Here is a 24,492-nt window from a genome sequence, read left to right as displayed (position 1 = left end):
GGAATTAATTCCACACAGCTGAACAGAATTGGAGGTAGTTAGCAGATGAATGATATACCCACAGGAGCCAGAGATCAGAAGCTCTTTCCCAAGGACCACACAGGGAATCTGTGCTGCCCTCAGTGTGGGCTCTAATTCTCCTACAGATTCCCACTGGGTTGCCAAGGTTACCGAATTGTAGCATCTCTGGAGAGTACTCACATGAATTTCGTGAGTTCTCTCCCCCACTGTCTCTTTTTTCACAGTCTCAGTTCATTAGCACCACACATTCATTAAATCCTAATCTCCTGTTGTTTCACCCCTCCCCCCAGAGTCAGGTGTTTTTGCTAGGCTCAGGGCCAGTGCAGACCTGAGGTCGCCCTGCTTATGACGTATGTCCAAAATGGCGCCTGCTCTTTGTCTTGCTCGCCTTTGAGAGGTGAGTGGAGAGAGAGAAACTCGTGTCCATATCGGTCACTTTTTTTTTCTCTCTCTCTCTTCTAGTTAGCCTGGTGAACTTTTCCCCACGGGGTTTCAAGCCTCGTTCCCTCTAGTCTCCTCCTTCCGCTTTCCCGCTGGTGTCTCGGGCTATTGAGGTTCAGCTCACCTCACGTTCCAGTGCTGGTGTGTTGATTCTGCTGCTGGTGTCCCGAACTTGGGCTCCCACGCTCTCCACGCAGGTCCACTGTGAATCACTAGTTCCAGAAGAGTTTCCTTTGCTGTTTCTTCCTCTATGCTTCCTTAAACCTGCAGTATCTTCACTTTTATTAAACTGTCTTTCCCCGGACTATCAGTGTACTCCCCTCCTATTCCACCATCTTGCCGCTCTCAGCGGATCTTATTTTTTTAATCCAATCACCTACACCCTGTCTTTTCTTTAGAGAATTTAATTAATTTACATTCAAGGTTATTATTGAGTTAAGGACTTACTCTATTTTTTTTTCTCCCTACCCTCCAGGGCTTGCAATAGATCACAATGAGGGAGCTGCTTTGCTAGGTATGGAACCCTGACCCACAAGCAGGTGGTCTAGGAATGGTTTAGTGCCAGGTTCCCCAAGAACGTGCTTTGCATGAAGGACAAGAGGGCGGCCTCCTTTTCGGCTGCGCCCTCCTTCGAAGCACTAAGGGTTCTTAGCACCAGACCCTGGTCCTGAGCACTGCCAAAAGTCTTAAGTCTTACCATTTGGTTATTTGTTCACTTTCTTTGTTTTTGAAGGTCCTTTCTTCATCTGTTGTGATTTGATAATTCTCTACAGTGCTAAACTTTGATTCCTTTCTCTTTATCATTTGCATATATGCTAAAGCAATTGGTTCTGTGCTTACCATGAGACTTATATAACAGTCATAATATACTATTTTAAGCTACTTCTTGTAGCTTTAGTTAATTGTGATCATTTTGATATTTAACTTTTCATGCTGGGGATAGATCTACGAATTTCCTTTTGGTATTTCCAGTGCATTTTTCTCACCCTCAATCATTAGGAAGGATCCGGACTTACAAGATAAAGCAGTGAGCAGCACTCAGAAGCCATGTGCTGTTAATTAGAGTGGCTCCACAGCGATGGAACCCATCCCATTGCAGGCTGGCTTGCCATGGCCATTCTCCTTCTTCGACCTCTGTACCACCAACTATCCTGATGCTCTGACCTGCGGATTTACTCCTTCGTGTCCCACAACCTGTCAAAGAGATAGGATGCAGTAATTAGCAATTGTTTTATGTATTCAGTTGTGCTACTACATCCCAAATTTCTTGTACTTTTAGCTCCATTAGTATGAAGCATTTTTTCAAGTTGTTCCTTACACAGTAGTATTTATTTCATTTAGCTAACTCTAACTCTTCTTCAGCTTTTCAGACTTAAATCTGTCCTAACTTCTTCTGGAATGCTTTCTCTGACAATTCCCTTGCTTCCAAACTGGATTAGTTCTGACTTTCTTGATGCTTTAGTAGTAGTAGTAATAATAATAATAATAATAATAATACTCTACATATGAGGATACTTTAAAGAATTCACAGAAAAATGAAATGAAAAAGTATTTTCATGCAAAAATTTGTATTTATTTTATTTTATTTATTTTATTGTATTTTATTTGAAAGAGAGATGGAGGGGGACAGAGAAAAAGAGAAAGATCTTTAATTTGCAAGTTCATTCCCCAAATACTCACAATAGCTGGTGCAAGGTTAAGCTGAAGACAGGAGCTAGGAACTCAACCTAGGTCATTCGGTGGCAGGGACCCAGCTACTCAAGGGATCCCCTGATGCTTCCTAAGTGGGTATTAGCCGAAAGAAGGAATCAGGAGCACAGCTGGACTTGAACACAGGTGCTCCGCTATGGGTTGTGGGTTTCACAAATGGCATCTTATCCACTGCACCAAATGCCCACCATATAGAAAAAGGTTTTTCAAATCAATACAGTTATTTCAAAATACACATTTTCATGAACTTTTTCAAGATTCCTCATATACAAATATATGTACATATATGTATGTTTTACCCAAAATAAGCTTATCTTTTAATTACATTAGTCCATGAATTATTTAAAGTATCTTAATATGTATTTATAAAGTGTTATTATTATTGAAGCATCAAGAAAGTCACAACTAATCTACTTTGAAGACATGGAAATTGTTAGAGAAGGCATCCTAAAAGTACTAATGACAGGCTTAAATCTTATAAGATGAAAGGGAGTTAACTAAATTAAATACACACACACACAAACTCACACACACACACATTGTTCAACATTGCTTATTGCAGTTACTTAAACTTGGCACTATTCATGTTTTGGCAAATAGAATTCTTCATTTTGAAGCTGGCCAGTGCATCATGGGATGTTTAGCAGGATCCTGGCTTACACATGCTGGTAAAATCACCTCTACAATCATGAAAAAAATGCCACAGCAGGAGATGCCACCTTATGTATCAAAGTTGTCCTTGACTGAAAACTGTTGTTTAAGATTTTCAATCATGTGCCACACAGTGGTGTTTCAGTAGATGACAGATTACATGTACAATGGTTTTCCCAGAAGAAAATAATGGAGCTAGATATGTCATATGCATTGTAACATTATAGTGTAATGTATTACTCATGCATTTGTGGTGATGCAGTTGCAAAAAAAAAAGTGTATTGTGGTGTAGCAACACAATTATGGATACTACATAATAGTTGATAATGGCATTAAATCACTAGGCTATTGACAAATATCTGCTATACAGTCTTTTCTTTATCATAGAGTGTATCTTAGTTACAAAAAAGTTAACTGTAGAACAGCATGCCATCTTACCCTCATAGCAGCCTTATAAATATGTTTACCACATTGCTTGATTGCATCAACAGGCCATGTTGAGTAATTGACCTCTGCCATATAGGCCTGTGTAAATACACATTACAATATTCACACAACTATGAAATCACCTGCATTTCTCAAAACACATCCCTCTGCTAAGCAACGCATGACTCTGCATTCATGTGAGTGTCATCCATCTAGTCCCATTAGAGTATGAGCTGTTCTAGGCAGAGGTTATATCTAATCTATGATGAATCCCTATTGCCTAATAAAGACCTAGCACATAGTAGATTCCTGATAAATATTGATGCAATGAGCATATGCCAGTCAAGTAATAGGATTTGGGATTCTGTTAAATTTATACATTAACCAATATCTGAACTGATGAGTACCACATTTGCATCCATCTTTTAAGATAAGTATAATTTGCACTAATTTCATAGTTATTAAATGTACTCTCTAAACTTTGAAGAAAGAAAGGTTTCAGATCTAGGGTTATTGCTTTTAAGATATGTATAGACATATTAGTTGGGCCTTCAGAAATTTTATGAAAAGATACTCCAATCCAACAATTGCCTGGAACTTTCATAGCATGGGGCTAATTACATCAAGAAGATTTTGGTTAGGATAGAGTAACAGCAAGTTTTTTCTTCTAGCTGAAAAATTCCAACATTCAGATTGCTTTTAGAAAATCTATAGGAGACTTTATGAAAATATATCATGAATATTGGCAAACATAACATTGATAAGTGAACATTTGTTGTCCCTTCTTTAACACTTAACGTTCACTTCCACTACACATTTGCCATATGCACACATACATCCACTCCAAAGTTCCCCCTTTTTCTCATGCCAGGTCTCAGACATGAGAAAAAGCACCTTGAGCTCTGGAGAAACTAACAAAATTGTATCTTGTCCCTGTAAAATCAGCACAAAGAAAGCCTAAATGATGTAAAGTGTTAACAATTTACATATACATAATGGAATTTCAATAAGTATATTAGACTTACAGTTGTTCAGAAATTTGTCTGTTTCTGTCTTGTTGATTTCTGAAACACAGAGAAATGGTGACTAGAACAAGATCAGCACATCAGTATTGCACTAAGCAACTAAGTATTTCACCTACTAAAAGACTGTTAAATTTCATATAAGAGAGCATTCTAGCTTATACAGAAAGTAACACTGTTAATTTGTCATAAACAGAATTTTCATTGCCTTGAGGAGAGGAGACAAGAACAGAGTATTTGAAATTGTAACAGGGATAAGAGTTACATGGGAGGTGCCAGTGTTGTGGAATGGTGGACAAAGGCATCACCTGCAACCCTGGCATCCCCTATGGATGCTGATTGAAGTTTCAGCTGCTCCACTTCCAATCCAGTTCCCTGCTAATGGCCCAGAAAAAGCAGTGGAAGAAGGCCCGCATGCTTGGGTCTCTGCACCTGGAAGAAGCTCCTGGTTCCTGACTTCGATCTGGCCCAGTCCTGGCCATTGTGGCCATCTAGAGAGTGAACCAGCAGATGGAAGATCTCTGTCTCTTCTTCTCTCTGTAACTCTGCCTTTTAAACAAATAAATCAATCTTAAAAAAAAAAAAAAAAGAGTTACAGGGGCTGGCAATGTTGTGCAGTGGGTTAACACTCTGGCCTAAAGTGCCGGCATCCCATATGGGTGCCAGTTCAAGACCCGGATGCTCTACTTCCAATCCAGCTCTCTGCTATGGCCTGGGAAAGCAGTAGTAGATGGCCCAAGTCCTAGGACTCCTGAACTCGTGTAGGAGACCCAGAAGGAGCTCTTCACTCCTGGCTTCGGATCAGCTCAGCTCTGGCCATTGCAGTCATTTGGGGAGTGAACAAGCAGTTGGAAGACTTCTCTCTATGACTCTACCTCCCTCTGTAACTCTTTAAAATAAATTTAAAAAAATCTTTAAAAAATAAAGAGTTACATGGGAAGCATATTTATAATGTAAACTCCTGCCCCCTTTCCCAGTATTTATGATTCAGCAGTTTTGTGTTGAAGCATAAAAGTCTAAATTTTACCCCAGAAAATAAGATGCAGGTTGTCCATTGCCCATCTTTGGGAAATGCTAACCTAAATCATAGTATTGACAGCCCCAGTGTGATTACATTTTTACTGACCAGAATTTGAGATCACTTTACTAAGCTATAAGTAGAGTCATGTTTGTATAGCATGTTCAAATGGCATCTCCATGGATTAACTTACATTCACATGTGCATGGAACCTCTGCTGAGGTTTTATTTTATTTTTTTAAAGATTCATTTATTTATTTGAAATGCAGAGTGTCAGAGAGGGAAAAAGAGAGAGAGAAATTGTCCACCCATTGGTTTACTCTCCAAATGGCTGCAACAGTTAAGTCTGGGCCAGGCCAAAGCCAGGAGCCTGAAACCCCATCTGGATGTCCCATGTGAGTGGCAGGGGCCCACTAGAACCCGGTGTGCTGGTGCCGCAGGTAGAGGATTAGCCTAGTGAGCCATGACGCCGGCCTATTTTTCATAATTCTTGCCTATAACTCCAGTAAACTAGGATCCTTTTTATTTTTACCAGTTGAACTCTTTATCTGCTAGAGAATTAAGCACACGACTGTAAGGTAAGTTAAAATATATTATCTTAAAAACTTTTAAAAAGAGGCTGGTTGGGGGCTGGCAACGTGGTTCACTTGGTTAATCCTCTGCCTTCAGTGCCGGCATCCAATATGGGTACCGGCTCTAGTCCCGGTTGCTCCTCTTCCAGTCCAGCTCTCTGCTGTGGCCTGGGAGGGCAGTGAAGGATGGCCCAAGTGCTTGGGCCCCTGCACCCACATGGGAGACCAGGAAGAAGCACCTGGCTCCTGGCTTTGGATCGGCGCAGTGCCAGCCATAGCAGCCATTTGGGGAGTGAACCAATGGAAGGAAGACCTCCTCTCTGTCTCATTGTCTATAACTCTGTCAAATAAATTAAAAAAAAAAAAAAGAGGCTGGTGTTGTGCCTTTGACACCAGCATCCTATATGGACACCAGTTTGAGTCCCAGCTGCTCCACTTCTGATCCAATTCCATGCTAATGATTTTCGGAAGGCAGCGGAAGATGGCCCAGGTGCTTGAGCCCCTGCTCCCATGTGGAAGACAAGGATGAAGCCTGGGACTCCTGGTCTCAGCCTGGCCCAATCCTGGCAGTTGTGGCCCTTTGGGGATTGAACCAGCAGGTGGATGATCTCTGTCCTTCTCTCTGTCTCTCCTTCTCTCTCTGTAACTCTTTCAAATAGATAAATAAATAAAATGAATTATATTGAATCTGTTATAAAGTAAAAATAGATAAATAGAAAAGTGGTTAGTGTAAATTGGAACTGTCATTACTATTTGAGAAGGCATTGTGATACAGCAAGTAAAGCTGTTAAGAGAAAGAAAGAGAGAGAGAGAGAGAGAAAAATGAAGGACGGAAGGGAGAGAGGAAGGGAGGAAGAGGGAGGGACGGAGAGGGGGTGGTTGGAAGTATCATTGTATTCTTAGAATTGTATCTGTGAACACTGAATCTGTTCTCTTTGTATTAATATCACATTAGCATAAGAAGTGATGAGAATTGTGTTGAAGTAATTATCATGCATTTATTGTGACCCTGAAAATCCAATGTACTAATAAATCCCTTAAATAAAAATAATACTACTAATTTAAAAAACAATAAAGCATGCATATGTTACAAAAAGAAATAATATTAGAGGGAGGCAAAGAGGAAAAGAAGAGGAATACACAAAGCTGCTTTTCCTATTATAACTGGATGCTGTAGCCAATGCACAAGGCACAGTTTAGAAGAACCTGCTCAGGAGTTAATTATAAGTCTGTATAGGAAACATAATAATGGAGATAGTTTTAAAAATTAAAATGCACCATCAGCACCAACTTAGTTGCAAAAAAAATGCCCTGTTGGTGGCAATACCCCAAAATTAAAGAAGATTCAAAAGAAAAACTGTAAATGTGTACCCAAGCTCAGTCTTCACATGAATCTGTTCTATGTGAGAGAAGTCAGCTAAATAAAAGAAACCTACTTTTAATTTCAACTGATTCAGGATCTAGCTTAGGAGGTCCTGTAGCATCTTGTAGCTTTTCATTTAGAATACGCTGAATAATTTTATTGATGTTTTCAGTATCTTCAGTAGAGCGGAATCGAAAAATCAACAGCATATGGGCCAACACTCCATCTTCCTCCTGACTGCGGACCAGAAGAAAATAAAAGGAATGAAGACCGATGGTAATTTCACAATCCATGTTATTCTATATCATTCACTGAAACACATACAGATGCACAAAAGTGAATACAAATAAGCCTATAAATGTTTCCTCCTATATTCTCATTTACCATGTATGGAACCCCCAATTCAGTGTTCCTGATAATAAGGTGAGTAGTTCATGGTCTCACCACGAAGGATCTAGTTAAGCACATGCCTATTAATGTAAAAAGGCACTCACCTTGTCTATCGTTCAAAGTTACCAAACAAAATATGTGGGAAATATGAAAACAATTGTGGTTCTGGCTCTCAAATTTAATTCCTATAATTTAAATCTGCCAATGTCTCCTAAGTTACTTTCAGACTCTTCTAAACCATTCCAGATCCTAAATATATTAGAAAACTTGACCGGATTGAATGAGTTCATGTAACTGCATTTTCAGGATATAGCATTAATTAACTTTAATGCTATTTGTATGAATTCACAGTCAACTCCCAAAGAATCCTACTCTTTACTGTATATCACATCTACCCCTACTCTCATAAATTATAAATGGGATACAAATTAGACTCTTATTATTAGAGAGCAATTTTGAATATCTATCCTCTCTGACACAGCATTTACCACTTTCCAAAATTAAATCTTCAAACATGACATGCTTTTAAAACAGAAGGATAACTAACAATGCAAGTGTTCATCAATAGGACATTGGCTACATCAACACTGACACACACCTCTAATGAAATACTATAGAACCAGCTAAAAAATAAAGTAGATCTAATACAGTCATTGGAAAGACATTCATAATAATTGTTAAGAAAATGCATTGTTTCTTGAAATTGAATTGCTGGACAGAAGGCTTTCACTTTCTATATACAGTACTTTATGTGTCTGTGTGGGTGCAGTCTGTTGAAATCTTTACTTAGTATATACTAAGTTGAACTTCTGCACATAAAGATAATTAAAAATGAATCTTAATGAAGAATGGGAAGGGAGAGGGAGTGGGAGGTGGGATGGTTGTGGGTGGGAGGGTGGCTATAGGGGGAAAAACCGCTATAACCCAAAAGTTGTACCTTCAAAATTTATATTTATTAAATAAAAATTTTTAAAAAATAAAAAATTTTAAAAAATAAAAGTTTATAATGTTTTTGTAATCTGAAAAAAAAATTGGATTTAAAGAGAGTGTTGTTATGTAGCTCACACTCTCACTGTCTCAGCAACCCTTCACTGGCAATTACTTATTTCTTCTTCATTCTCATAAGCTAGTTCTATACTGGCTGGCTGACAAAAACCAAAACAAACAAAACCCTCTCTGTACTTGGCAACTTATCTATCACCTTCTTATGACAGCAAACCTTCTGCAAAGGATAGATTACACTTCACCTTGTATTTACTTCACTGCAGCCCACTTCTCCCTGCTTTCCCATGGAGCTGTCTTTCTACTTGAACACTGAAGGCTTCCTACTTGACAGATCCAGTATGTTCTTTTCAGTGGCCTCTCGGGTCTGTCCATGTCATCCTCTTTCTCCTTGAAAGTTCCGGTCTTCATATCTGTGGTGCCTCTCTCATGACTTTTTTTTTTCCTATTCCTTCTCTATTTTCCAGATTCCTATTTTTCTCCTGTTCCCTTAAATAACTTAAATTAACTTTAATGCTATTATTTAATATTAATTTATTTAAGTTGTTCTTCAAGCTTTCTTCATCATCTTTTTTCTTTGTGCATTACCATTTTTCTGAGAAATTTACACCCAGGCTTTCTAAAATTTTGAGCTTACAAGGAGCAAATTTATATCTGTAGCTCAGTTTCCTTTACTTCAACCAAGACAGACTCATTTTTCAGATCCATGTGATTTCTCAGTATCTTGCCTCAACTGCTCCAAAACTGACTGTATCTTCTTATTATTGCAGTAACAGGTGATGGAGTAATGAATAATAGGAGCAAGATTACTGGGATGAGGAGGTGAACAAAGAGGAAAGTCATTTGGAAAACAGAATCAATGAAATTGTGTTATTCATAAATATGGGGTGCACAGGAAGGGGAGGAGAGTGTGATGATTTCTAGACGTTTCAGTAGTGTGATTGGATTCTCCTTGAGTTAGAGACTTGTCTATGGAACTTCCAGATTCATATGAGCACAGGCAAGCATATAACTACCAAAATCAGAAAAATAGCTCAAAATGGAGATAGAAACATGGATTTCAACAGTGTATGAAGCCATGTGGCTGGAGGTCCCCTTAAGATCTTAAGTCCCCTTCAAGGAACAGAGAAGCAGATGGAAATCCAAGCAAGGAAGTTTTCTTAAACAACTGGATAGAACAGAATTTTTAGGAGAACATTGTCAAAAGTTATGCCTTAGAGTTGTCAGTGAAGGAACAGACTGGAAGGAAACTCTTAGAGTTTTTTCAATGGAATAATACTGAAATTGGTTCTTACACTATTTTTGAAAGCTATGATTAATTGTATTAAGACTACAGGCTATTTAAAATACTCATAGAATTTTGCTAAAAATGTTATAGCTGGTGAACAGATCTGAAGTCTTCTTAACTAAATGGTTGAGTATAAAGGGGTAGGATAGAACAAAGTAAAAAAGAAGAAAGATTGATAAGGAGGAGAACCAAGAGCTGAAGATATGCCTTATCTATAATACTATTTTACACAGGATAATACTTGCTACTAAGCCAAGAGATGTGTAGGAGTACCTGTTTGTGCTACTTAGAGTTTCCAAAAAAACAATTTTGTAGCACAGGCACGAGTTACACCTTTGTCCCTAATAATCATCTTGTGAATGCTTACCTTTGGATTTAGAGAATGAGTAAGGGACATTGTAAATCATGACTTACATATAACAAGTGCCAAATAAATGTTGCTTGCATTGAATTACATCATATTATTGACACTTGAAAACCTATTTATTGCTGACCATGTTAATAACATCAGCTTTAAATTAAATTCACAAGTCAGCATTTTAGATATACATACCTGTACTTGATAATGTGAGACTTGACAAATTCTCCCCTTAATGGAGATTTATGGAATGCATTTTTCACCTGTTTGAAAAATATTTAAATATATCAGCAAGAACATTTTCTGAAATTCTGTGAGTTAATTCAAAACTTTAGGAAAATTTAAAAACATGTTTAAACCATCAAAGGTATTTCACAAAGTGTGGAACTTGAGGAATTTTGAGGATTTTTTTCTTTTGGTATTCTACTCAGTGACTTCAACTAAACACCTCAGGAACTAGCAGCTGAGAAATCATGGCAAGGCAAGAGATACCATCTGCTGTGTTATACTTCAAAAGAGACCAGGGAGAATGAATGGGCTCTTTCTTGAAAAGTGAGAGTGCTTGTGCCCTGAGATAAGAACTTGTAGTGCAGGTAGATAAAAGCAGTGAAGTAGCCTGCCAAGTGATAGATCATGAACATGAGTGTATGGCAGTGTCACATGTTTCCTAAATCCAGTGAAAAGGTTGCCAGGTATCCTGGCATAACAAGTACCCTGCTAGCACATGAAAGGCTCTTGGCTATGCCCATGTAAACCGAGATACCTAGCTTAACTCACCTGTGAGATTTTCTCTAATAAGATAGAACTAAGTATTTTGTGGAGATATTTCTTACAGCTAAAAATAAGAATTCCAGCCAACTTATTTCTTTTTTTTTAATTGGGAGTTTAGGTAGGGAAACACTTGAGATGTTTCCTGGTTTCAGGGTGTGGCTCTTTATCAAACACAGTCACTGCAGTCTGCTGACTGATGGGCAGAAGCATTGAGCCTTTATATTCTTTTTTACATTTCATTGACTCCCGAGTCTTTGAACCCAGGGCCAGTTCCTATAATGATGAGGCAAATCAGTAGAGTACAGAGAAATTCTCTGAAGAGTTATTCACTTGGAGAATTTTATCTAAGAGTTTGTTTCTGCTAAGTAATTTTAAAATAATTATTAATTCCAAAGGTGTTGAAGATGTTGTCAGACTGGATCTTACATAACTTATATAGGGGAATGACAAAAAGAACATCAGAAATAGTTGTATTTTTTTTTAACTTTTCTGGTTCCATTTGCTTTCCTTTATTTTATGAATGTATTTGGTCTTAGAGAAGAAATTCTTTATACACTTCCCTGTCTTGCTGTTTACAAATACAAACATAACCAGGATTTGACCTCCTCCCCAGTTAAGTGGCCGAATCCTCAGGTTTCTGGGCTACTAGGCAGTTTCTGGAGAGCAGGGAGCCACTTCCATCCAGTTCTTACTCAGGATATTAGAACTGGAAGACAAATTTGGAAATTAATTGACTTTATCTAATCAAAATTACCTTACTTTTCAAATAAGGGAATTTTTTCCAGAATGATAGAGCAACATGCCTAATGACAGATCATCAGACTGGAGATGGTACTACAGCTAGGAGTCCCTGCCCCTAGTCCAGTGTTCTTTCCACCACATCATTCCACTCATTACCTCACGAGCTATCAGCAAAAGCCCAAATTATTCTTTACATAATCTGATAGTGATGGGAACTCATCATTCTGGTCCATACTATTAATTTTTCCAATTTCTTAAATATATGATTCACCCCTCATTGTGAATGTGCAACTTCAATGTGCAAATGAACCACCTGGGGATCATGTTAAAATGTATTATGACTAATCCTCCGCCTGCAGCACCGGCACCCCAGGTTCTAGTCCTATTTGGGGCACCGGATTCTGTCCCGGTTTCTCCTCTTCCAGTCCAGCTCTCTGCTGTGGCCCGGGGGTGCACTGGAGGACGGCCCAAGTCCTTGGGCCCTGCACCCGCATGGGAGACCAGAAGCACCTGGCTCCTGGCTTCAGATCCGCGTGGTGCGCCGGCTGCAGTATGGCGGCCGCAGCGGCCACTGGGGGGTGAACCAACGGAAAAGGAAGACCTTTCTCTCTGTCTCTCTCTCTCACTCTCCACTCTGCCTGTCCACAAAAAAAAATTTAAAAAAAAAAATTTAAAATAAAATAAAATAAGAATGAGAGGGAGCGGGAGATGGGAAGGGTGCAAATGGGAGGGAAGTTATGGGGGGGGGGAAGCCATTGTAATCCATAAACTGTACTTTGGAAATTTATATTTACTAAATAAAAGTTAAAAAATAAATAAAAATAAAATAAAATGTATTATGGATAGTGTCTTTTTAAAAAAAGATTTATTTATGTATTTGAAATAGTTACAGAGAGAGAGGAGAGGCAGAGTGAGAGAGAGGTCCTCCATCCGCTGGTTCACTCTCCAATTGGCCACAATGACCAGAGCTGTGCTGATCCGAAGCCAGGAACCAGGAGCCTCCTCCAGGTCTCCCACGTGGGTGCAGGGGCCCAAGGACTTGGGCCATCTTCCACTGCTTTCCCAGACCATAGCAGAGAGCTGGATGGGAAGTGGAGCAGCTGGAACTCAAACTGGCACCTACATGGGATCCCGGTACTGGAGGTGATGGCTTTACCTACTATGCCACAGCACCGGCCCCAATGGATCGTGTCTTAAGGATAGTGGACTTAATGATGTCTTAAGGGTAGTGACCAGTATCCAGGAACTTCCTATAGATTTGTGTAGCAAAAGCTGACCCAAAGTGGGGGATTTTTAAAACTAAATAACTGTTCAGGTTCATGTCGAATAGTTTCAGTACTGACAATCTTTTTTTTCCTGAGGGTCTCTTTCTTAGGAAGCATAGGATGCAGCAATCATACCAAGGACCACACTCACATTCTCAGTTTCTGGGCTCTGCCGATCAAGAACATAGTGCTAGCTAGGAAGGCTGAGTAAGAGGGACACAAAAATGATCAAGGTCATTTGGTTCAGCCTGGGCAGTATTATCAGTTTTTTTCAGATCCCTTAGGTAAAGTCATTTCCCATCTTGCAAAGATAGACTAGGATCAGTTGAATGGATATTTTAGAAGTTTTTATACTAAGATAGTCCATATCCATCTTATACATAATCTACAGTGACAGCAAATGCCCCAGAAGTGAAGAAAAGAAATTGCTTACCATTGATTCAATTCTCTGGCTCATTTCTGTGAAATTTTTAGAAGCCTCCTTTCCAAAGTCACCATATACTTTGTCACTTGTGAATAACAATGTGCTATAGTAATGGTGGGTCTCTCTGTGATCTATAAAGAAAGAGACAAAAAAAATCATGATTTTTGCCCAGTGTGTGTAAAGCATAGTTATTTCTCCATCTGGGGGACTCCTAGAAAGACATGGAGGCAAGGCCCATCCCAGGTCATCATCTTCATCACGTTTTCTCAGGCTCTGATGCTGTCTCAGAATGAAAGACAGTAGCATTCATCATCATATGAGTGCTAATGCTCTAATAAACGCTTGGTGTTCCTGGAGTAATGTACAACTACCCTGCAGCTGCGGGCTGGTTACTCATGTATTATCCATTCATGCCTGAATAAGCCACAAGAGATTGCAAGTCATGTCATCTGCACACACCTGTGGTGATAGATTCTGAAGCTTCCCAAGGGTGAACGTATTTTCATATTCAAAAATTAGGTTATTCTCAATTTAGCAAACTATACATCAATTCTGGTCACAAACACTCTGGTACAAGAAAATTAATTTTGGCTATAAAGGAGACAAAGGTAGGAATTAAAATCCTAGGGATTGGGGCCAGCACTGTGGTGTGGTAGGCTAAGCTACTGCCTGTGGCACCAGTATCCCTTATGAGTCCCAGCTGCTCCTCTTCCTATCCAGCTCTCTGCTTCTGGCCTGGAAAAGCAAAGATATCCCAAGTGCTTGTGCCCCTGCACTTGCGTAGGAGACCCGGAAGAAGCTCTGGCTCCTGGCTTCGGATTGGCCTGGCTCCAGCCATTGAGGCTATCTGGGGAGTGAACCAGTAGACAGAAGATATTTCTCTCTGTCTCTCCCTCTGTCTGTCTGTGACTCTGCCTCTCAAATAAATAAATAAATAAATAAATCTTATTTAAAAATGCTAGGGATTCAGCAAATAGATGTTTAGGCAGATAGAGCAGCCACCTGACATCCCTTGTCACTCCAGTTAGCTTCTTCCATACCCACGTGGATGGCTTGTCTGCTCTTAGCCAGTCTGCCCTCTCTGTGCCTAAATAGCCAACATGTTTTGCCTGCTGGACAGTTAAAACGATGTAGCTTTTCTTCTAGCCTCCTATACATGATGCAAGCACGCAACCCTCTGATGATTCATTTACTCATTCAAGGAATATTAACACTGTTTTTTTTGTTTTGTTTTGTTTTGTTTTTGGGTGAAAGATACTCTGCCAAGCCTTATTAATATAATAGTGGCAAAAATGGCTGTTTATGGAAAATGGAGTATGCCTCATCCAACCTAAACTTCTTTCCCCTTCTCTCTTCCTTTCCATTCATTTCCTCTTCATTTAAAGTCCAGGGGAAAATAACTAACCAACTAACTAACTAACTTTGAGCACCATGTCTCAGAAATATTCACATAGCCCATTTAATTTAGAATAACTGCAGCATTACCCACAATCTCAGGTGGCAATCTCAGAACTGTACATGACTTGTCCAAGTGCAACAGAACATGTATCCCGTTAAAATGCAGATTCTAGTATATAAGGTCTCAAGTTGTACCTGAGATTCTGCATTTGTATTTAAAAAAAAAAAGATTTTATTTGTTTATTTGAGAGGTAGAGTTACAGAAAGAGAGAGAGAGAGAGAGAGAGAGAGAGAGAGCGCTTCCATCTACTGGTTCAGTCCCCAGACAACAGCCAGGACTGGGCCAGGAGGAAGCCAGCAGCAGGAAGTCCATCTGGCTCTCCCATGTGGTTGGCAGGGACCCAAGTACTTGGGCTATAATCTACTGCCCTCTTGGGTACGTTTGCAGAGAGCTGGATCTGAAATGGAACAGCCAGTGCTCAGATATGGGATGCAACTGATGACTTAACCCATTGTATCACAACACCAGCCATGTATTTCTTTTTTTTATTATTATTATTATTTGAAAAGTGGGAGTGGAGGGCACAGGAGAGATCGCATCTGTTGATACACTCCCCAAATGTACACAACAGCCTATTCTGGGCCAGGCTGAAGTGAGTAGCCCAGAATTCCATCAGGGTCTTCCACGTGAGAGGTAGGCATCCAAAGAAATTGAGCCATCATTTGCTGCCTCCCAGGGTGCACATTAGCAGGAAGCTAAAGTGGGAAGTGGAGTCAGCAGTCAAACAAGGCACTCTGATATGGGATGAGTGCGCCAATCTCCTGCCCCAAGATTCTGTGTTTCTAACATGCTCCCAGGTGATGCATGCTGCTGGGACCTAAGCACAGAGGAAACAGCCAGGTTCTAAAGAAGAACAGAGTACTCTCAGTCATGTTTGTTTTTTTAATTATTAGGTTGACTCATTTGAAATTGCTATTTGCATAGGTCAAAAAAGTCAAATATGGACAATTTCATATGATTCAATCAAATGACCAATTTATTTAGATACAATATTTTACTTCGCTTTAAGCTTAACCAGGCACTAAGTGTCAAAACATATTCCCAGTTACAAGAATTATGTGGCATGTGGGGCTATTGAAAAATACTGTTTGGAATATTAACAGAAAAGTAAGAAAAAGAAGGATGGACTTGAGCTTGTGGATAATTTTATAACTGGTTTTTGATTATCTAACTTGCAGTGATGTTGCTTATAACAAATTAGCCAGATTACAACTAAATGACAAAGGGGCAGAAATGCAGCATTGAAGGACATGGACACAAACTACACATAGAATTTTATTCTGTCCTGGGCTTTATGAAATGAGAGTCAAAATGCTGTTTTCTCAAATACAATTACCTTCATCCATGTCTGGTGATTTCTGTAACAGATTGGTTTGCTTTGATTATTTTGGCATGCCAGTTCCTAAAGGCTCATGTGCTATATCCACTCTGTTGTGAGTCTATGTTCCCAAACAGACGCAGGTCTGGAAGCTGATGACAGCACACATCACAGCAATCACTGTGTATCCAGGTGTGCTCTGTGGGTAGCAGGAGTCGGTGTTTCATCTTTCTCAACTAATCATCCAAACAATAGGTTTAGGAAAGGTTACTGGGAGAACCTTGTCAGGTTTTCATGATATGTATATGCAAAAGATTTATAAGCCTTATAAAACTTGGCTTGGGAAGAGGCAAAGAAGTAGTAAGGACCACATTTTTTTCTCACCAAGGTGATCAGACACAAATTCCTTGTGAAGTCAAACAAGCTAAAGTAGGCTCAAAGAAGATACTGTTGGTATGATTAAATCATTTGTATCACTCAATGTTAACTAAATATTTGGAAATATATATATATTTTTAAACTTTACTTAGGAGGCAGAGAGTCAAGGTGAGAGAGACAGGGAGTGACAGAGAGACTTCCTAAGCATTGGTTCATTTTTCAAATGCATACAATGGCCAAAGCTGGACTAAGCTGAAAATGGGAAACTGGGACTCATTCAAGGTCCCTATGTGAATGGTAAGGGCAACCCACTTGAGCATCACCTAGTGCCTTCCAGGCTGGAAGCTGGAATGAGGAGGGACAGTGTTCAAACGCAGGAACTCTGCCTGGGACGTGCGTGTCTCTGCTGCTGTGCCAAATGGTCACCCTTGTAAATGTTTGTAAAGCACCTAATATGGGCCTGGATTCTGCTAATTTTTGGAAATACAAAGTGAATGAAACATGATTCTAGGCACCCATACTAAGGAGTGATACTAACAGCAGCATTTGAGTCCCACTGTTACGTTTGGGTTCAGTATACTCCTGAGAAAACTGTAAAAGTAAATTCTAGCAGTTCTTTGTAAATAAAACCAGTCTCAGAGAAATCTCTGATAGCAAATGCAAATACCCACAATTTAAGGACCTGTACGTGGGTACATTCTATTGAAAAAAAACTTAAAAAAAAATTTCTTAAAACTACTCAGGAACAATCCACTTAGCTGTAGAAATTGAGATTAGATTTGTGTGATAGTAAAAGAAGATGGCCAGTTTATAGATCATTCTTCCCAGATGAAACCAACTTTGACAAATCCCCAATTAAATTAGAATCAAGTGATTAACTTCTATGGTTACCAGACCTAGAGCCTCAAAGCATCATCTAGGCACAGGGGGAGAAATTAAACTCACAGGTCATAGTGGGGTAAACTAATTACAAACCCAAGGCAGAATAGAAGGCCACTTCAGACGGGTGGTTATTCTCTGGATGAGCACTTTTGAAGTGCCCTTGAGAGTTTTCTAATGAAATAGCAACCAGCCATTCATCTGGCAGTGAGAAATCTGATAACTGTAGAGTGATCCCTTTATAATTAACCTTCTCAGCATATCCTATCCTCTTTAATCACCACAGTCCAAGGACATTGCAACATGAACATCTCAACAATAGAAATAGGTACTTATTCAACAGTTTCCCACTACAGCATTTTTCCAAGCTAGGAGTCCAGAATTGTGAGGATTCAATGAGAAACAAGGCAGGTGAAGAGTTCTTTGCACCAGGTAGGCAAATGAGTCATTAGTATCAATCAACAAACCTGAGGCAAATCAAAACAGGAAGAGATGTGAGGAAATATTTGGGTAAATCATATGATGCTGGGGCTGCTTATACTTACTGTGTCTCACATAATGAACAGTGACTCCAATACACACTGCCAGGACAATCAGAGATAGGAAGGTGATGAGGCCAATAACCCAGGGCTCCAAACAGGCGCTTTTCCTGTCTTTCACCACAGCTGACCTGAAAACGAAAGAAATGGATTATATCACAGGGCACACTGCACCCTCTCCTTAGGCAGAACAGATATTTCTGGGGGATAAAGGACATGATTCATAGTATTCTGTCTTCACATCCTAGTCTCTCTCTACTGAGACTAATCCTGGCTCTAGCTGTTTGACCTGTGGCAAGTAATTTGACATGACTTCTTTGTGCCACAATGTCCTCATCCATCAAATGAAGATGATAATAACAGTACCTATCTCATGGTATTTTTGTGAGGATTAAAACAAGTACTATCTGTAAAATGCCTGTAATGGTGGCTGGCATGTTAGGAAGTGCCACTTAAGTGTAAGCCAGTATTTGATGACCTGGCTGTGTACAAGATACAGAATCGAGCACTATACCTACGAGCTACAACAATGCTTGAAGACTGTTTCTAGTACTCTGCAATCTTTAAAAAATATTTATTTATTTACTTACTTATCAGAAAGTGTGTGTGTGTGTGTGTATGAGAGAGAGAGAGAGACAAAAAAATCCATTCACTGGCCCATCTCCAAATGGGAATGGACCAGGCTGAAACTGGGAGCCAGGAACTTAGTCCAGGTATCCCACATGGGTGGCAGAAGCCCAACTAATTGAGTTATCACTTGCTACCCTATAGACTCTGAGGAAGCTGGAGTCAGGAGGGGAGGTAGGCACTCCAATACAGGACATTGGTGTCTTAGCTGGCATTTTAACTGGCACACCAACACTAACCCCTAGCACTCTAACAGCCTCTGAAGTGTATTGCATCTTCAGCTATACCAGTTTCCAGACACAGCTTCTAATTCTGGACTTCTAATTTTCTGACTTATTTCTGTAAGGAAAAAGGGCATAGAAACATCGCTCCCCTTTTCCTTACATTTGGTGCCCTGCATGGGGAAACACCAATTTTGCCCCCTTTACCTTACGATTTCCAAACCAAACTTTGTGTAAGAGTTCACTAGAGGTCTCGTTCTGGAGAACCTGAGTTTCTAAGCTAATCTTTACATTTATGCTTCAGGGATGCTACAGGAACTCCTGTCTGCATGAGATTCTCTCAACCTCTCTCATTTGTTCTACTCCTAAAACATGATTATGGAAAAAAGTTAATCAACCTGGCTTTAGTTTGATTGATATTGTGTGCTGTTCACTGGATTTAAAATACTTGGTAAGCAAACTCGTAAGCCAGAGAAAATGAAATATCAGAGTGGCTAAGGAGTTTGAATAAGACATTGCTGTTATACATTTCTTGAGTTATTTATCATGCAGATTATTTATCTGTGTCCTGTACTTCTCTTTCTTTGGGCACTACCTGTGTGGTTCATTGAGACTGGGGTGAAATGTGGTATTTTCCTGGAGGAGCACTAGATATTGAATCATAATAAGAGGACTTTACATCCAGCACTTACTTACTTTGATTCTTTGAAAGAAAATTTAGATTCATTTTTGTTTGTGACTAATATTTTATTTGTTTTTGGTTTTATAGCTTTTAACAGATTAAATACAGCTCATAGGTACAATTCTAAGAGTATAATGATTTCCCCTTCCTACCACCCTCCCTTCTCCTCCCTCCTTTCCCCTTCCTTCTCACTCCCTTCTTTCCTTTCCTTTCCTTCCCTTCCCTTCCCTTCCCTTCCCTTCCCTTTCCTTTTCTCTCCCCTTCCTTCCTTCCTACCTTTCTTCCTTTCTTATTTCTCTTGCTCTCCTTTCTTTTTAATTTTTGAGATAAAGTATTCTCAGTTTACCTTATCAGCCTTTCTTTATTAGTTCTGTAACTTAAATCATTTAAACTCTGAGCTGATTTTCTAGTAATTTTTCTAGTACAATTTCTAGCTTTTCAGTAATGAGTAGGATCCTGACTCTGTCTAAAGCACTGTAGAATGAAGTCATAATTGGTAAAGTTGTTGCAAACTGCAAAGCATTTCACAGTGAATAATTTTTTGCTACAGAAATCAAGAGGACTCCATTTCCTAGTGATATAACACCAGGAAATGATGTTGTTATCATATTGGTTGGTGTCAGACTCTCCTTGCATCCTGGCTCTCCCATCCACGGTGTGGGGAACATTGTTATGTAAAAGTCATAGGTGTCATCATCTCCACAGGTCTCTGCCCCTGCTGAAGGCTCTGGGATGCAGCACAGGGCTCCAAGGAGTCTACCAGGTCTCCTCCCTTGTGTCATGGTTTTCCCGTGGGGGCTGTTGCTAGGGAAACTTCATATTCCTCCCTCCCTTCCTCCAACTCCAGTTCTCCCTTGAGTGGGATTCCAAACACCTGTTCCTAGAATGGTAATTACTGCAATCTAAAAAGACCTTTCCACAAGAAGTATATTTTTATATGCAACTGTGCCTAAGAAACCCCCCAAACTGACTCCAGTTCACCTCTGAATGCTTGCTGTTCATCTGTTGCAGGAGAAAGGAGATGCATATAGCAGACGTAAGCAAAACGGTGTGGGGATACAGGGAGGGAGGGATTTTTCAGCCAATATCAAAGCATGCCAGTTGGAGAATATGAATTTGCACTGGTAGAAAACATGACACAATTATCAAAAGCATTTTATTGCTATGTAGAGTTGTAAAACATGACAAGTTCTATTAGTTTTACAGTAACTTTTAATCAAGACAGAAATGTAAGTAATGCAGTCATGAAATTGATGAGGGAGAGCTACAGGTTGATCAGTGGCACTTTTTCATATAACTAATAGAGCACCATATGTATTTGCATAGCAAAATATGCAGCAGGCATGCCAAATCATTAACAATACGAGGTGGAATAAGAAATAGAAAAGAAATAAGAGTGTATTTCTGGACTCTGCTACCATCCTATTAATTATAAAGTTTTATACTGGGAGATTCAATTCGCTCTCTTCTCCATATGAAAAACAGGTAATAATTGCAAAAAACCCTCCTAAGCTGATGAGCAATGTGAAGATAAAAATGGTAAGATACGTTAGTACTTTGAGCTTCCAAGTATAAAATCATTGTAAAAAAGCAAAGATGTTTATTATTATCATCATTATTTTAATTATTAGTAATAATGGTAATGACCACATTGCTGAGACGGTTGTCGTTTAAAACATTATCTCTTCCTTTCCTGGTCTGGATGGCTTTGCTTTTCAAACGGATTCAGTTTCTTTTATTTTCTAGGTTTGTTGAAGTATAATTTACTCTGTTTCTTAATTGTTTTTTTTCTCAGCATGTGATTCAGTACTAAATTGCTTCAAATTGCATGTGGTTAGGAAGTGTGCTCAAAAAATTAGTGAAATGGAGGGATAAATCCATTTTACCTGTCAACAGACACTTGTATAACTAACCTGCTCCTACACATAAACAGTTGCCCAATCATTCTCTCTACCTGCTGGAACTTATCTGAACCACCTCATGCATATTCGCCTTAGCACAGACTGGGTGGATTCCAGTAGCCTCAGTGGTATCAAGCTGCTTTCTTGTTATAATTTTTTTTCTTAGCTTAAGGACATGTGCATTTAGTGACAAGTCAGGTAAATATGACAGTTAGTGTATGGATGTATTTGTTTAGCTTCAAATTTCCAGAAAAAAAGTAATATGTCCAGAGTTGCATTATTATCACCTTTTCAAAATTTATTATTTATTTTTATTTATTTGGAATGCAGAGTGACAGAGACAGTGATAGATCTTCAATCCATGGGTTCACTACCCAGATGCCTTCCATAGCTGAAGCCAGGAGTGGGAACTCCATTCAGGTCTCCCCCATGGGTGGCAGGGACTCAAGTACTGGAGCCATTGCTTGCTGCTTCACATGGTGGGAAAAAAATATGAAGCAGGATCAGAATCAGGGGAAGGATTTTATTCCAAGCACTACAGAATGGGAAATGGGCTTCTGCTGTGCCATAACACCCACCCCTTATTATCACTTTCTTTTTTTTTTTTTTTTTTTTTTAGTTTTTGACAGGCAGAGTGGACAGTGAGAGAGAGACAGAGAGAAAGGTCTTCCTTTTGCCGTTGGTTCACCCTCCAATGGCCACCGCGGTAGGCGCGCTGCGGCCGGTGCACCGCGCTGATCAGATGGCAGGAGCCAGGTGCTTCTCCTGGTCTCCCATGGGGTGCAGGGCCCAAGCACTTGGGCCATCCTCCACTGCACTCCCTGGCCACAGCAGAGAGCTGGCCTGGAAGAGGGGCAACCGGGACAGGATCGGTGCCCCGACCGGGACTAGAACCCAGTGTGCTGGAGCCGCAGGCAGAGGATTAGCCTAGTGAGCTGCGGCGCCGGCCTATCACTTTCTAATGAGCTATTTTTGGAATAGTGCTTAAAAAGATCAACAATAATAGGAAAAGGGCAGATGAGTCTCATCGCACGCATGGGGAAATGATAAGGCAAGGCCCACAGTGCTATAAAGGAAAGTTTGGCAGAACAAGCCCCAGGACAGCACCCCCACGATGAAGTGAGGAATAGTGAGTCTAAAACTCTTGACTCCTTCTCCTGGCCACACACAATACGGGTACTCCCAGTAACATGCTTCCCCAGTGCAGTCCAGAAAAGCTGTTGTGAAGGAACATGTTTATGACATCTATAATGTTTTCAGTTCTGAATCATTATCGTCAGCTCTTTAAGCCAGGGTTTAACAAGCTTTTATAAAAAGATCTAGATAACACTTACAGGCTTTCTGAGCTACAGTGTCATTGTTGCAGCTACTTAACTCTGCTACTGATGCACAAAAGCGACTGCGGCAACACATGATCTAAAGATTATGGCTGTGTTCCAATAAAACCTTATTTCTGTATGCTGAAATTTAAATTTCTTTTTAATTCTTAGCTGCCATGAAAGTTTTTTTCTTTTCATTTGCTTTTACCCATTTTAAAAGATATGGCCAGTTTTAGCATAAGCACCACACTAAACCAGGTGGCAGGCCAGATTCAGTCACTGGGCTGTAGTTCACTGATGGCTGACTTAAGCAATAGCTTACAAGGCAACATTGATTATGTTGTGAAACTATAATGATCTCTTTATTTTCCAGTCTCAGCCTCATGGCAAATCTAATGGAGTGTGTCTCCAATCCCATGGCCCCGAACTTGTTCCGGCAATTCTCACTAAAACCTATCCTATAACTCGATGACAGGTTTCTCGTCTGGCTCCCCAGTCTGAATCATGCTCTACTCCCATTAGCTGTCTCTCAAGAAGTGAAATAGACAATGGCTTGAACTACTAAGCCCCATGGCTATTTGTATTAGCCTAGCATTTCTCTTCTTCTCCAAGAGCTCTTTGCTTTTGCTCATGTTTCCTCCTATCTAGAATAACTTAAAGTCTACTTTCCACCTGCATCATGGAAGCCTGTGTCTATTTAAAATCCAGTTCAAAAACTTCCCTACTTAAGTCTGGTGTATTCACCCCTGAATCTCCTCCTTAGGTATAAATTTGAGCTCCTTCGAGTTAGGACCTGGGCCTTACAACTTTATATTCTCTGACCATATGCTCAGGAAATGTTTTCAGAAGGAATTAAAATGAAATTGACAAAACCAAATTGGACCAGTCATTCATCAGTAGCACAATTTGTGTTCCAGAATCCACCTTAGTCCTAGGAAACAAGGAATAACAAATCAGACACAGTGAAAAATAATTGCTGGTTAAGTAAAGCATGATTTAATAAAGCTTTTCATGTAATAAGATATCAGGTTACTATTCCTATTTAACCTGTATTTAAAGCACATGGTGGCCGGCGCCGCGGCCCACTAGGCTAATCCTCTGCCTGCGGCGCTGGCACCCCAGGTCCTAGTCCCGGTTAGGGCGTCGGACTCTGCTCCTCTTCCTGTCAGCTCTGTGCTGTGGCCCAGGAGGGCAGTGGAGGATGGCCCAAGTGCTTGGGCCCTGCACCCGCATGGGAGACCAGGAGAAACACCTGGCCCCTGCCTTTGGATCAGCACGGTGCGCCAGCCACAGTGGCCATTGGGGGGGTGGTGAACCAATGGAAAAGGAAGACCTTTCTCTCTCTCTGTGTCCACTCTGCCTGTCAAAAACTAAAAAAAAAAAAAAAAAAAAAAAAAAAAAAAGCACATTGTTTTCTAACTCTGTGTTCTGTGTCTCTATTATAAAAGTGTTTTGGTAAAAGATGTGACAAATCCAAATAAGGACACATTAATTTCAGGAAACACATATCAACATAGTGCAAAATGTTGCAGGAAAATGAAATTAAAAGGTAAAGTAGGGCAAGCATTTGGCACAGCGGTTAAGATACCACTTGGGATACCTGTATCTCATACTGAAGTCCAAGGCTCAAACTCTTGCTCCCCTTCCCATCCAGCTTCCTGCTAATGCACACCCTGTAAAGCTGCAAATGATGGCTCTAGTACTCT

General features: G+C 39.9%; 1 protein-coding gene across 2 annotated transcripts in view; it reads right to left on the bottom strand.

The window, feature by feature from the left end:
• The window catches only part of LOC133765709 (transmembrane protease serine 11E-like), a 52,612-nt gene that overhangs the window by 13,842 nt on the left and 14,278 nt on the right, over positions 1–24,492 (bottom strand). For both annotated transcript variants that reach the window (XM_062199250.1, XM_062199251.1), the window contains exons 3-8: positions 18,043–18,167; positions 13,473–13,594; positions 10,458–10,525; positions 7,298–7,461; positions 4,275–4,313; positions 1,479–1,656 (exon numbers count right to left, since the gene is read on the bottom strand). In XM_062199250.1, coding sequence (XP_062055234.1) covers positions 1,479–1,656; positions 4,275–4,313; positions 7,298–7,461; positions 10,458–10,525; positions 13,473–13,594; positions 18,043–18,167 — 696 coding nt within the window. The remainder of the gene's footprint in view (positions 1–1,478; positions 1,657–4,274; positions 4,314–7,297; positions 7,462–10,457; positions 10,526–13,472; positions 13,595–18,042; positions 18,168–24,492) is intronic.

This window comes from Lepus europaeus, chromosome 8 (genome assembly GCF_033115175.1).
Source record: "Lepus europaeus isolate LE1 chromosome 8, mLepTim1.pri, whole genome shotgun sequence".
Lineage (NCBI taxonomy): Eukaryota > Metazoa > Chordata > Mammalia > Lagomorpha > Leporidae > Lepus > Lepus europaeus.
Note: the sequence above shows the minus strand (reverse complement) of the source record. Positions and strands in the feature narration are given on the sequence as shown.